Here is a 14,055-nt window from a genome sequence, read left to right as displayed (position 1 = left end):
ATAAATAAATAAATAAAAATAAATAAAAATAAAAAATAAAAATAATTAAATAAGCCCAGGTTAGTGATGGGGTTATCTTTTCTATGCTGTTTTTCCAACTCAGTATTTAACTACACATGAAATGTATTTACTATAAAATGGATTTTTTTTGTAAATTTTTCATGTCTCCTACAATAGACAGGTAAATAAGAGAAGTCAGCCCTAATCTACCAATTTTTCCCTTTATGTATTTTTCAACTACATTAATGCAAATGACTTTTTGGGGTGCTTTTTTTACCAGTTTGGTTGATTTTTATTTAGATTATGCAGAGACACAGCTTCATATTGAAACAATGCAATATTATTCATTGTTTCAGGATTAGACTTATTGCACACATATATGATCAGATTTAAAGTTTAAAAAAATACGAAGCAACATTGGAAAAAGAAAGACAATTTAAACTAGTCACCTATTGTTCTAACACTTCAGAAATTTATTCTGATGTTCAGATGTACTGAATTTTATCCCAGGAAATATGCCTTGATTCAGCAGGGGGAAGGAAAACAGTCTATTGTCTCTGGGGCAGTCTTACTTATCGTTACTTCATCTTGGCAGGATGGTAACAAATATCCAAAATACAGAGTTGACACAGCTTTAAATAATAGTGTGACATCTGAAATCCCTCTGAAATCAATAGCAAAACAGAGGCAAGATTTTACCTCTGGTTAACTCATTATTACAGAACTCATATGATACCTTTACCAATGTATCAGCCTTTCCTACTGTCATGTGTCATATTTCAACACATAATTCTTCAAAGGATCAACTATGTTCTAATTCTGTTCCTTTTAAAACGTAAGTATGCATGCACCATTGTCATTTTTTAGCAGTTATCAGTAAAATATAACAGCATACTCCCTGTGGTTTTAAACTACCTTCACCATCTCTCCAGTTCTTTCTGACTTCAAATGTCTTTTCCTTTTTCTATTTCTGTTCTTAAAACTAGATTTGGGCCAAAGAAAACATGTACAGATTCTAACTGAGTTTGTTTCAAGAGTCAAGTTTCCAGCTAGATCACGATAATATAATTATATTTGGGAAAAAGGAAAACTGCAATTCCATTTGAACTAGATTTTGTTCAGTTCTGCGCTGGAGGTTGAAAACAAGACATGTTTAGAACTAGAGATGTAAAGGCAGTTCAGTTCAAAAGTTTCAAATCTGATTCCTCCTGCTAGCATTCAACACAATTTATTTCAGCATAATAGAAGCAGATTTTAGGTAACTTAAGTGTTTGGCAACAGGCAGCTTTAAACATCCACCATACTTAAACTATCCTGCCTTATTTATCTTTTTTTGGCATGCCTGTATTCAGTGTTCCAGTTTCTGCATGTCTGTTTGTAAGTGTGAGACGACACTAATTAGGTTAAACAGCAAGGATTGATTTTCAGTGAGTCTACTTTAAAGCTGCTCTCAAACTGACTCATCCTTGCCAAATTCCTCTGTTGCTTCCACACAGCCTAGTTTTTCCCTGTATTTTCATTTTTCAGCAAAATTTTTGTTGATCACATGCTCTGCTCAAAACAAATGCTCAAGGACAAATCTTTTTGATTTGTCCTGTTGCTGCTAAACAAGCCTTATCAGAAAAAAAGAGCCCTCTAAAACGGAGTCACTCAAAACTGTTAAGCTGCGGCTTTTCTTGCTGCCAGTAAGAACACTGAGCTGAACAAAATACCTTACGCCACCCTCAGTCACTGCTATTTTCCTATGAACTTTTGCTATTGCAAGTACCATGCCATATAATCCCTTTGAGACATTTTGCAAACTTCATCTTAAAATACGATGGTTTTCGTCATTTTAGATTGTTCCTGATCCAGGCTGATCTAGTGATTCTAGTTTCCAGCATATTTGTCTCCTGCTTATATCCAGTTATTCCTATCTGTCAGCTTGAATAACCGTGCGTCCTTCTTCTCCAGGTTTTATTTTCCTGGCGTTTACCTTGGAAAATATTCCCCGTTAGATTCATTTCACAAGGTTCGTTTCTCTGAAACACTCCTGTAGTCTCTTTCTCCAAGGCAAGCTTTTTCATCTCCCCTCTCCACTCCCCCTTCAGATTAAATCCATCTTTCTCACCCGTAGATAAAATGAGGTCCCATGATTGCCTTATGCATTGACTAGGCTACTATGTTTCACACACAGATAGTAAAAGTCCAATTTACAAAAAAAAAAAAAAAATTCCTAGTCTTCATGCTTTCTATTTCTCTGATTAGTAACATTTCCTTCCTGTCCAGTTATTTTATGGTATTCTGGGGTTTGACATAGATTCTATCCTATGTCAAAACTTTTAGAGAGCAAGATTTTTGCAACTGTTAAGTGCTTTTCTAGTTTTTACTGATCTCACCATAGTCTCATCTAGAAAACACTGTTCCTAATAAGCTGTTACCCAAGCAGAGTTTTTCAGCTTATTGCAGTCCTAGTCTTTCATCTTTCACATAAAAATTTGGCTGCGCATTTTAAAAATACCAGAAAGATCTCCCCAGAAGTAAGGTAAATTGCACCTCGCAAGTCGGTTGAAATATGTCATTCATATGAACACAAAGAAAGCAACTGTAGTGACTTCAGCACAAGTGTTATGCAACTTGTAATTTAAAAGCCATTTCAACAACAGCATAATAGATATCTGAGCATCTTACAGCTGTTTTGCAGATTAGTACATCTATGAAGCCTGATTGGCGTGGCTCACACAGGCATGCAAATGTGGTATGAGTTACTATGCTTATGGTACTGGGTTGGTTATTTTGACAAATCTTTTCAAAACAGGAAGCATTCAAAGCTACTTCTGTTCCTGTTTTGATGTGCTATGCACATAACATACCTTGGTTATACATGCGTTGTATTTTCAGGCCAAAATTTTTCAGACCAAAAGCTCTGCTTATTTCTTTGGCTTTTTACATTGAGAATGAATATTTTCAAGCAGGATGGGAAAATAAATTTGGTATGATTACTGCCTTTGATGGCAATTATTCAAGCAAAACAGTACCGTAAAAATAACTTCTAATAATCCGAGTTCAATAAAATATTTCACAATATGTCCATTATTGTCCAGAGGAGTATTTTATAAAGGCTTCAGAATGTCTGCAACTAAGGTGATTCCATAAATAATGCTTGCACAGTGGTTTCTAAGGTATCTTGTGTCTCCTTTGTGACGTAAACTGGTTGTTATGGAGATGGTAAAATTTCAACCATTCTTTGTGAGACTGTGCAAGATCAATTTTGAATCCGTTACAGCATCTTCTTTTCTCTGCTGAGCTATAATCAGCCTTCCTTAGCAACAGAAATAGATGTATAAAAAGTATAAAATGTTTTAAAATAAGTGTTTGCACGATACTTTTAACTGTTTGACACACAGAAATAGACCTGTGTGCATTTGTAACAGATGCAAATTCCATCCCAAATTCCCCAAAATTCAAATAAGTCTAATGGCATTCAACAGAAATGAAGGTTTGTTATGAAGGTTTAACAACTTAGAAATAAACAGACCACTCCCTTTTCATTCCCTATGTTTTAATTTCATAATCTATACCTTACAAAAGTATTTTTTGTTTCTTAAAGAGGGGAGGGCAAAGATTAACATCTTTCACCCCAAATTTAGGGAAAGTACATAAGGGTCTTTCGTTCAATAGTGTGTTAAAACTTTCTAGAGCTTCATGAAATAGAAGGAAAAGGGTTACATCTGGGCAGTAGCATGTAAAAATATGGTCTAAGATACTTGGCTAAGCCGCCTGTAGATTATTTTTCTCCGTTTTTAATCTATGCTAGTCCATGTGTCTAAGTGCGTAGGTCCCCAGTCAATGATTAAGGTTAAAGAACACATAGCTGAGTCAGGGTTTTGCAGAGTCCTTATAGCAAGACAGGAATGTGGGCATTCCTCCTTCTCCTCCCAGACTGTATTTAAAGGCACAGACAAGCACACCAAAACATATGGTATTTGACTGGAAAGTCATAAAATTTTCAAGGACACCCTCAGTTATTTGCAGATTATCTGTACTTTTATGGAAACATTACAGAGAAGAAAATAATGAAAATTTCTAGAAATCCATTTTGTATATTCTAATACTACATTCATTTTACTGGCCTAGATGAAAAAAGTAAAGTAGAAAAAAAAAAGTAAAGTAGAAAAAGTAAAGTAAAGTAGAAACACAGCCATAGGGGAGGGAAGAAAAGATACCCTTTTCTTCTACTATGTGGAAGTGGCAACAAAGCGTGCATTGCAATGAATGGAGACAACCCAGATAGGAATGTTTGCCTACCTCAGGTGCCATCCAAAAGGGTGTTCCCACTGAGGTGTTCCTACGCAGCCGTGTGCTGGTGAGCTGGGCTGAAACACCTGCAATAAAACAGATCCAAAAAACTTGGCTTCAAATTCATTCTGTCATTTCAGTCAATTTATTTCAAGTATGTGGAAAACAAACCCCAAACCTGGGAGTACAGTTGCAGAACGCCTGGCTAAAGTAGGTGCAGCATTTGTACCGCGTTCTTTGTTTGATTAATTTCAGCTTGCTGTTTTCATTCAGAATTGCTGAGAGATTTTTTGTGAATGACTCTCAGTTTGAAGTACTTTCATTCAAACTCAGAAATTCAATTGGCACCTAAATATCACAGACTTCTTTCTGCTGTTTTCATCAGTATAAACAGGAACTATTCAAATTACGACTTGATTTTAAAACTGTTTCAGAAATTTACTCCCTGAACACTGCTGGCAGGAAACTTGTTCACTAGAGTAGTTGCAGAGGCTCCTGTTCAACAAAACATTTATGCACTTGCTTAAATCTTTTCCTGTTGAGAAAAGCACAGAAGCTCAAGCTCACACTGTGGCTTGTACTTACGGAGTTAAGCACATGCTTAAAACAAAGCCTGTGCTTCAGTGCTTTGTTGACTGGGCCTGTACTACTGAAGCACGGCTGAAAAAAGGAAGAACGAACTAGAGTGAAATCAAACAATGTTAACAAATCGGAATGAACTTTCACAGCAAATCTTCTTCTGTGGTCTGGTCAACATATAATTGAATTGTAGAGTTCAGGAGCATTCCAGTAAGTTGACACAAAACAAATTTTGACTTAAAAACATATTTCACCTTAACATTGTTTAAAAACAAAAACCACAGTGGTCGGCTCCTACGGCATTACCAGAGACAAAAACGGGCAGAAACACATTTAATAAGCATTGCCTGATGCCAATAAATAAGAAATTGGGACTCATAATTTGTAAGTTAAATAATTTGATTGCTGACTCCAAGATTCAATGCTTTATTTATTTTTCATTCAGTGATTTCCTGAGTACCACTGTGAAACAGTTAATGGCTAGGACTTACAGCAAGTGTCTGTGCATTTAACTCTGATCTCTCTTCAGCTAGTTTAATTTGTAGCTGCTATCTACAGACACTCCAAAACAGTGCAGAATACCAAAGAGCTGAGAGAGGGAGACAGCGGGAGAGAGTGAGCAAGCATGAGCATAAATGAATGATAAGTTGCAGACATTTTGGGTCGACTTACACCGTGACCAACATTTATTCAAATACATCATGCTGTCGAGAGCAGTTGAGGGAAGAAATGTGTGTACATTGAAAAAGCAAATTGTAAAGTCATGCAATAAAGGCAAAAAAAAAAAGCCTTAATTTATGGATATCTGTTTAATCCTCTCTGTGACCTAATATCCATATGTACAGCCTTAAATATGAAGTAACTTTTTTTCTTCAACATTCTGTCTCATTCTGAGGACGGAATGCATAGCGTTCTCTGAATAGGTAGTCATTTAATTTTTTTTTTATTCCCATTGATTTGAGTTCTAGCTATTTATTTAGTATTTCCAATCCTATACTAAATTTAAAATTATTATTTTCTTTTCCTTTTGACATGTTTCCTTCCCTCCTCATCAAACAATGAATCTACTTAACATTCCTGCAAAATGGGAGAGGATTATTGGTTCCAGGGATTAACCTAAAAATATCCAAAGCATCCACTGTTTTTGGATACTTAATCTGAGATCTTTCAGTTTTCAGGCACTCCATACGCCTCGAGTAGAGCTGTAATAGATCTCAGCTGCAGTTCAAGAACACTTAGCTATTCTGCAAAGGAGGACAAGATGTTTCAAACTGGCTATCGGGAAAATGAGGAACACAGTGGCCACTTCTAAAAAGTTTGATGCAAGTGACCTGCCAACATCACAGAAAAACACTGGCAGAAGCAAGAATAGTCTCCAGTTTGATGCCATTCAACTGTCTGAACTGCAAGTCCCTTCTCTTCCTGAACTCCTTGCATTTTTCACTATGTATCTTCCACTTTCTGCAACAAATGAGACAAACAGTTCTACAAACAGTATCACCTGTGACTCAGTCCTAATTTGTTCCCAGAGTCCCTTCTGTGACTATGGCAGTGGGCTGGAGGTGAAAAATAGCAACTAAATGAAAGCTTGGTGTCTGATGCTTCTTTAGTCAGGAAGTCCGCAGATATGTGGGGATTTCTTGGCACTTCCTAACCATTAAGTGTTAGGAGACACTCAAGATTTAACTTACGTCTTTTTCTGAGGTAGTCATATTCATTGTAATTTCCTGGTGTTACTGTTGTAACTTAAAAAGTAGAAAAAAAAACCCTAAAGCCTAAATGTGGAATCAGCGAGACCCATGGGACACCAGAAAGGTTGGGATTCTCAGTTTCCTTGAATGTGCCACTTGGAGTTGCAGCACACTGATCTACCTTTGGAAGCCAGAGCTCCAAGCTGAGCTTCTGCTCAGCTAAGGCCTTTGGTACATCTGATAAAAACGTTGTGCTTTGGGGAGAAAAGCCAACTTTTCCCAGAATGGAGTAGTTACAAAGATCATACTGCCAAAATTCCCCCAAATGAGAAGGGATCTTCCTCCCTTGTACTAGGTCAGGAACTCACTCCAAGTTTTGTTTCAGGCCATGTTTCTCCCAGCACTATTTTAATTGTTACCTTTACCATTCAACATAATGAATTTCTGTCCCTAGAAGATACTGAAGTCTCCTGTTTCCCAACTTACTTTAGCATCTTCAATAGACTTTTATGTTAAATTTATAATACCATGACAACATCAGTATTAAATTTTCTTTCCACTGCATAAATTTAATATTTTTGGATTTTTAAAAAAATATTCCTATTTGCAGAATTTTTTGGCACACCATTTTACACTACTCTCATTTTGTGAACATTTTTCTTTACCTTCATGCACTGCTAAACAAATATCTGTTATTCACACAACACTATTCTCGATGATTACCTTATGCATTATATGGTTTCATTAATAAATCATATTATTAATAATCTGTTTCTGTTACCTTTAATAAAATTGTCCATTCCATTGTATACATATCTGAGGGACTACAGCACTTCCTTATGTTTCTAAGTGCATGTTTAGAGGGAAAAAAATTGCTGAACTGAGTTAAATTTTATTGCCAAGTCCCTTTCTATCTACCTATCTATCTGCTTGTCTCTCTGTCTCTCTCTCTCTCTCCTGTTTCTTATGCAATGCTCAAATCTAACAGCAATAATCACAAATTAAATGGATGTTGGGTTTTGGACTCAAGGGACCATTTTACCTTCTGCTCAGAGGGAAAAAATATGCTTAAGGCTAGCAAAATCCATTTCAGAGAGAAGAATGTTTCCTTTTCATATGCAAAAGATAGAATATCTAAATTTAAATTAGGAGGACAACTGCCCTGAAACATCCCTTGTGAAATGCAGAAGAGCTTTGTAAATAAAATGGTACCTTCAGAACTATTTTTAATTATCATGTTTAAGCTTTTAAGTTAAAAGCCTATTACTGATGTTTTGTTAGAATTTTTATTCTTGCTGTATCAGGTTCCTTCTCCATTCTCCTTCTTAAAGTAATTCTGAGTATCCTTCTGAAAAAGTCTCTCACTATGGCATTCTGCCTTCCCAGGGGAAAGTAAACAGATGCCTTTGGCTAAACTGCATGTATCAGGAAAACAAATGGGAAGTGGTCATTACCAAAGTCAACGAGCTTGACTCCACCTTCTGTCGTCAGGAGAATGTTGTTCCCTTTCACATCACGATGAATGATCCGGTTATTGTGTAAATGCTGAAGGCCCTATATACCAGCAGTAACAAAAATAAGTTTACTCCCTTATTTAAAAACAATTACCCTACTATTAGGGAATGTAATGAAGACAATCTGCACATACTCTATAGAAACATCTGTCCACTGGATTACATGCTTGATACAACCCCTGCTGCTATAATAGCCTGCATAATATTGTCAACATTACCATACTTTATAAATGGAAAATGTATGTATGAGATGAGTAAATTGCACCCTCTGCTGTCATTACAAGCCCGATGAACATCCTTACCAAGAGAGCACCATACAAGATGTATGAGATTATAGCTTCATCCAACCATCGGCCACACTTCAGCAGGCCTTTGACAAGCTCTGTGACAGAACCTCCATTGCACAGCTGTGAAGGGGAGAGTTGAGAGGGGAGAAAAAAGCAAGACAAGTCCTCAGTTACCCAATATGCTTGTTTAGGCTGTAAATACCTACCGTGCAAAAGTGCACTACAACACAAGTCTGGGAACAACTGGATTTTTACCTTGCAATTATTTATATTGTCACCCCACCTTAGAACATATTTTATTAGCAATGTTAATAATAAATCACAGCAGCCTGGGTGGGGGGAGGGAAGTGAAAACCAAAGATTATAAAGTGTAATTTATAAAATGTAACTAAAAATAAAAATATTATGAACAGGACTGTATTTTGTTTTTAAAAGAACATTTATAAGTCCAATTTACATTATTTGAGTATTTTCACCATAATACGTGCATTGTCTTTTTGAAAAACTGCTTTTGTGCAAAGAAAAGGCCAGACAGAAAAGATTGATGCTCTTGATAACTGGGAGGCAACAAATTACAGTCATTTTAAACTTTCACTCCATCAATGCTCCTGCTGGCAGGCAATATAAAGTAGACAGAAGCCATATCTCTATACTCAGATTTGATGGCATGTGCTGCCAACAACTGAGATGAAACATCCTGATCCAGAAAAGCAGCTTCTTGCAAGCATTTCCCACTAATGGGCTGCCATACATCAAAAGAGGAGGAGAAAAAGCAAAATTAGAATCTTTGTAAATACGTTTTCACTCACACCATTAGTTTACTGTCCATGCCCTTCTAAGCAGCTATTCGCCTCTTTCCTTTCTCCTCTTTCTCTGTCCTTTTCTTACTTTAATATTCACAGTTGTTTGACAAAAAAAAGATGGGAGAATTGATTGCCTTCCTTTCATTGAATTTTCTCCTCTAGACCTGTTTTTGTAGCCAGCAGCCTTACCAACGTTTCTGCCATACAGAAATCACATGCATTTCAACAGAAGTTAATTTTACGTTATCAGTATTAGTTTAAAATACTACAGCATAAATCAGGAGAATGGTATGAAAACAGGAGTTCTACAAACCCTCAAGTTTTGCATCTCTCAAATAGCTTTTACGAATTGTGTATCAGTTCAATCATTAATTTCTGTGATATGTCGATATTTTCCTTCATTTATTACTAACTTCCCCTTGCATCAAAAAATTTCACTAGACTAAAAGTGAAAACTAAAGTCCATGGAAAGGACCAGATCACATGATAAACAAGACATCCTTTATGTAAATAAGTTCCTGAAGTAAAATTTCATCACTGAAAATTGATGAGTTCTGCAGGAATTTGACTTTACCTTTTAATTCATTAGTAGAATTTTTTTTTTTTTTTTTTAAATCAATTAGGTGGGAGCATTCAGCTCAATATCAATCATCAAATGTATTTACAGGAGAACTTCATCATCTTGCAAGAGAAAGTGCATGTTTTTCTTTCCATGCTTAACCCTCTGCTGACAAACCATTAAATCAAAGATTTTTGTTTATTGCTTTCATTGCACTAAATGTTCTATTGAGGCAGGCTGTGCTAAACTTATCTCTGGCCTGCAAATAAAACATAGAAACATATGCCCTCACTTCAAAAAAAAACCCAAGCTGGTTGTGACTGAAAAATGATACAGACTGGCAGCTGTTTGGTAGCATATGTTAAATGAATGACTGACTCTGAAAATAAATATATCCCCACAAACACTATGCAGCTGCCAGTGACGCTGTTCTTGACAGTCAGCAAAGATCTGGCACAAAATGAACTTGCAAACTTCATTACCATTTTATTCCTAATGGTAATACTTTAAAAAGTGGGCTGATGCACATTTAGATGGAAGAGTAGGGAAGCTTGCTTTACAGATGTCTGTGCTACACCTATCCGAGAATTGCACCATCATAAAAATATTTAAGGTGTCCATTTTTGCTACCCTTCCTCATCCTAGGCATTTATCAAAGTAAGGTCCTGCTTGTAGTGAGTAAATATGGCAAAATTGTGCCTACAGGAAAAAAAAAATCCACCTTTTTATTACAAATTTTGAAGTCACATATCCAATGAATATATTTCATCAAAGACTCGGGGATCAAAGTCTGAGGACTTTGTATATTCCCTTTTACCGAAAAAGTGTCATTAATTTGTAATATAAAAGTGACTGCTATGCATACATAAATTTGCATGTAAATTCCAAGGCAAGAAATAGTTTGCCTTGTCTGGTAAATTTATCCGTATAAGGAAAACACAATTTTTTTAAAGTCAAATTTCTTTAAAAGTTTGGATAATGTGCACCAAAACACACCTGAAATGAACAGACTTAATTGATAAGGTCTGTACAAACACCTAACTCTCCCAAATTCTACATTCAATTTTGTTACATAGAATATGTCACGATTTTGCTTTACAAAATTTTGCTATATGGAATACCCCATGTGATGCATCTGTCGGATACACTACACTTGTATTAAAAAAGAAAACACATGGGAAACCAAGCCCAAACTCAACACAAAGCCAGCAGGCATACAGTAAAAAACACCACCAAAACAAAAATACTGAAGCTCCTTTTTTAATTGTTACTGAAATTTAAGATGAAACACATCCAAAAGTTTTCATTTAAGCTGTGTAATTCTGCAGTACACAGAAGTTAGATGTATTGTTGGGATTCCACAACTTGAAGTGGAAATAAAGATTCCCTATTCTGATTCCAGTCACCATTCAAGAACAGGGAGTGCAATTTCTAAAATGATCCGTAATTAAAAAGTGAATGCTAACTTTTACTGGTCTAGTTATAAGAGAGAGAAATGTTTGAATGGTCTGTTACTGCTCATCAGTCTGTGCAAAGCTCTGTATCAATTAAGCCTAGAAAACATCTAGAAGAAATCCTCATCTTTGCAACAATCTTCGGCAGACACTTAATTGGCAACAAGACCACTCAAATACATTTTTCATTGCAAGAATACTGATTGTCACTGAACAAGAAGAGTTAATAGAAGGCATTTCTGTTGCTAGGTTTTCAACAACAACCAGCCTCTAGTATTAAATTACCATAAAACAGACTTTCCCATTACATTTTCTCGGTTCACTTTTGCAATAGGCAACATGTTTGTTAACTGTCCTCCATGTTACTTCATCATCATCTTTTGCATTCCCCTCAACTGCTTGAGCTCTCCATAAGTTTAGGGAAATGTCTTATCATGTTTCCTCCAACATGAAAAAAATCAAGGTGTTTTTAGACAAACCATTCTTACCAAAAGGATTTGCTTGTTTTGGAGGCAGAATGTACCAACTTGATCAGAAATAAAATGCAAGGACATTTCCTATTAAACAAACTTTAAGTTTGGATGTTTCAACAGTAGGCTACCACACTCATCTATCACCAGGCCTTTGATTAATGCCCCAGCCAGAGAATCATGAAAGCCTGTGACTCTTCTAGCAATAAAAAACAGAAACGCAACAACATTTGCGAGTTAAGATTTAGTGTTATCCAAATGTTTTTACCTCAAGTACTAGCCAGAGCTGTCCTCCCACATATTGATCTGCTTTGTAAAACATCCCATAAAATCTAACAACATTAGGATGATTGGGAAGAAACTGCAAAATATTATATTCTGCTTCAATTTCTTCATCTACATCCTAAATAAAAAACACAAACACACAGAACATATAAACACAGTAAGTCCATACAAAGCAAAAACAAACTCTCATGGATAAAAAGAACCATTTTTAAATTAGTTTGTACTTTTAAATGATTTTACTTTAATGCAGCTGAAAGTACTCACACAATACAGTAAATTTAATCCACATCAAATCATGCCACTTTTGCTTTTTTTACATACAAAAACGTGAAGTCTGTAAAGCAAGCAGTTGTTCTTCAAGGATTCCTTCAGTGCATAATATACTTATCCAGAAAAGTAAAAATTATACTTAACTTTGCTCAGTTGTCTAAATAAGAAATTTACACATGTATTATTTTCTATTTTCTGTTTTTAAACATGCATATTTTTAATGTATAAGCTAAATGTAAATACACGAACCTTTGCTTCATGCTTTTTTCGGTGGTCATCAGATTGGACCAAACAGAGAACAATTTCACAAAACCTCAAAGGGGACATCATTAAAAACAGAGACATTCTTATGAGGAAAAGACATACCAGAAACAATTAAAGAGAGACAAAACAAAACCCATGAAATAAGCAAATGTTACTAAATATTTGTTAATGAAAGAATTCTGTGACAATTTAAAAAATTCTGTGGCTGTTTAATATCAGCACATAGGCCGCAACTCAGAACAGTACTTAAGCACTGAATCTTTCCTTGTTTCTGCACAGACTGTGACTATTAGAAAATTTAAGCTCTTACATGCATTTTCGCTTTTTTGCATTTTGCTAAAAAGGATATCATCTTATTTATTACCTTCTTCAGATTTATACAAGAGAAAACCAAGATGAATTTCAGTAGTGGTAGATGACAGAAACGTAACATTTTTTAGTAAATATTTTAGCCCAGCTGTCATGATCAAACTCCAGCTTGATCCAACCTGAGCAGCTGCCAATTAAATCTTCCATTGAAAACTAGGGCCTTGATTCTCAAGGGACGCTAGGCATTTAATACCCACTAAAACTGGAGCTGGCACAGAACTACCTCTGAGAATTTGGGTTGTGCTCTTCTGTTTTTATCTTAACGATTGCCTTGCAGTATTATCCACTTATAAAAGATAACTATAAAATATCCTAAAGTTCACAGTACTTCTGTGATGGGAAAAGTAATTCTTTTAGGGAGTACACAGAATAAAATAAGAACATGAAGATTAACAGCATCTTGTATTTTCCCTGCTATAGAAGGCCCCTAAGAGGAATGCCTCTGTGCCTTCTTATCATTTGCATGCTCCAAGCACAGATATCTAAATTTGTACCAGAAGAATTACATAGACCTAAGGAAGAAACTAGGCAAATGCTGTCTTCAAATAACATACAAGATGATGAAATTGTAAGTTGCAGCTTTCAGGTGCTGGTACCAAACTCCTTCTGTCAATGCATTCTGCAAAATTGTTCCCTTCAGGATGCTTTCAATATCTTACACATTTGATTTACATTTCAAGTCTGTTTGAGAATTCCTTTAAATTAACAAATGAAGTTACAGTTTACTTACACTGACAGGATCCAGAATCTTTACTGCTGCCAGACTCCCATCCTTCTTATTAGCAACCTTATAGACTTTACCGTAAGTGCCTTTCCCAATAGTCTCTATAATCTCCCAGGTATCTGAGGGATCAGCTAATGATTCTAGTCCAATCATACTGGAATTATATTGAAACAATCCATACAATGGCTTCCTGGAAAACAAAGCAGACACACACACAGTGGGAAGCCCTAAGTAACTCTGTACTAAAGAAGGCATCTTATGATAAAGAAATCAAATATCCTAATTTGAGAAGAAATACAGATAGAATCACAAATGAAAACCAGACAGAAAGATAAGATCACTAAATGAAGGAATGCAAAGAAAACCCTGGGGACCACTTCTCTTTACTTACTTTGCTGTATGTATTATTTGCTTCAAACATTGCCCCATACACTGCATCATTCTGAACACATTTTAAGAAGTTCTGACAAAATCTAATCCCTCCCTCTACTGCACGCTCTTTTAATTT

The 14,055-nt window shown here is 35.7% G+C and overlaps 1 protein-coding gene across 1 annotated transcript; it reads right to left on the bottom strand.

The window, feature by feature from the left end:
- Positions 1-4,287: 4,287 nt before the first annotated feature.
- LOC104073078 (myosin-IIIb-like) lies at positions 4,288-13,753 on the bottom strand (the record flags this gene model as incomplete). The annotated part of the gene is made up of 5 exons (XM_009572739.1): positions 13,554-13,753; positions 11,904-12,038; positions 8,365-8,469; positions 8,003-8,102; positions 4,288-4,364 (listed from the first exon to the last, which is right to left on the bottom strand). Coding segments are annotated over exons 1-5 (564 nt in total), but the record flags the coding sequence as incomplete, so codon positions are not given.
- Between the last annotated feature and the right edge of the window lie 302 nt (positions 13,754-14,055).

The sequence above is a fragment of the Fulmarus glacialis genome, unplaced genomic scaffold (genome assembly GCF_000690835.1).
Source record: "Fulmarus glacialis isolate BGI_N327 unplaced genomic scaffold, ASM69083v1 scaffold41342, whole genome shotgun sequence".
Taxonomy (NCBI): Eukaryota; Metazoa; Chordata; class Aves; order Procellariiformes; family Procellariidae; genus Fulmarus; species Fulmarus glacialis.
Note: the sequence above shows the minus strand (reverse complement) of the source record. Positions and strands in the feature narration are given on the sequence as shown.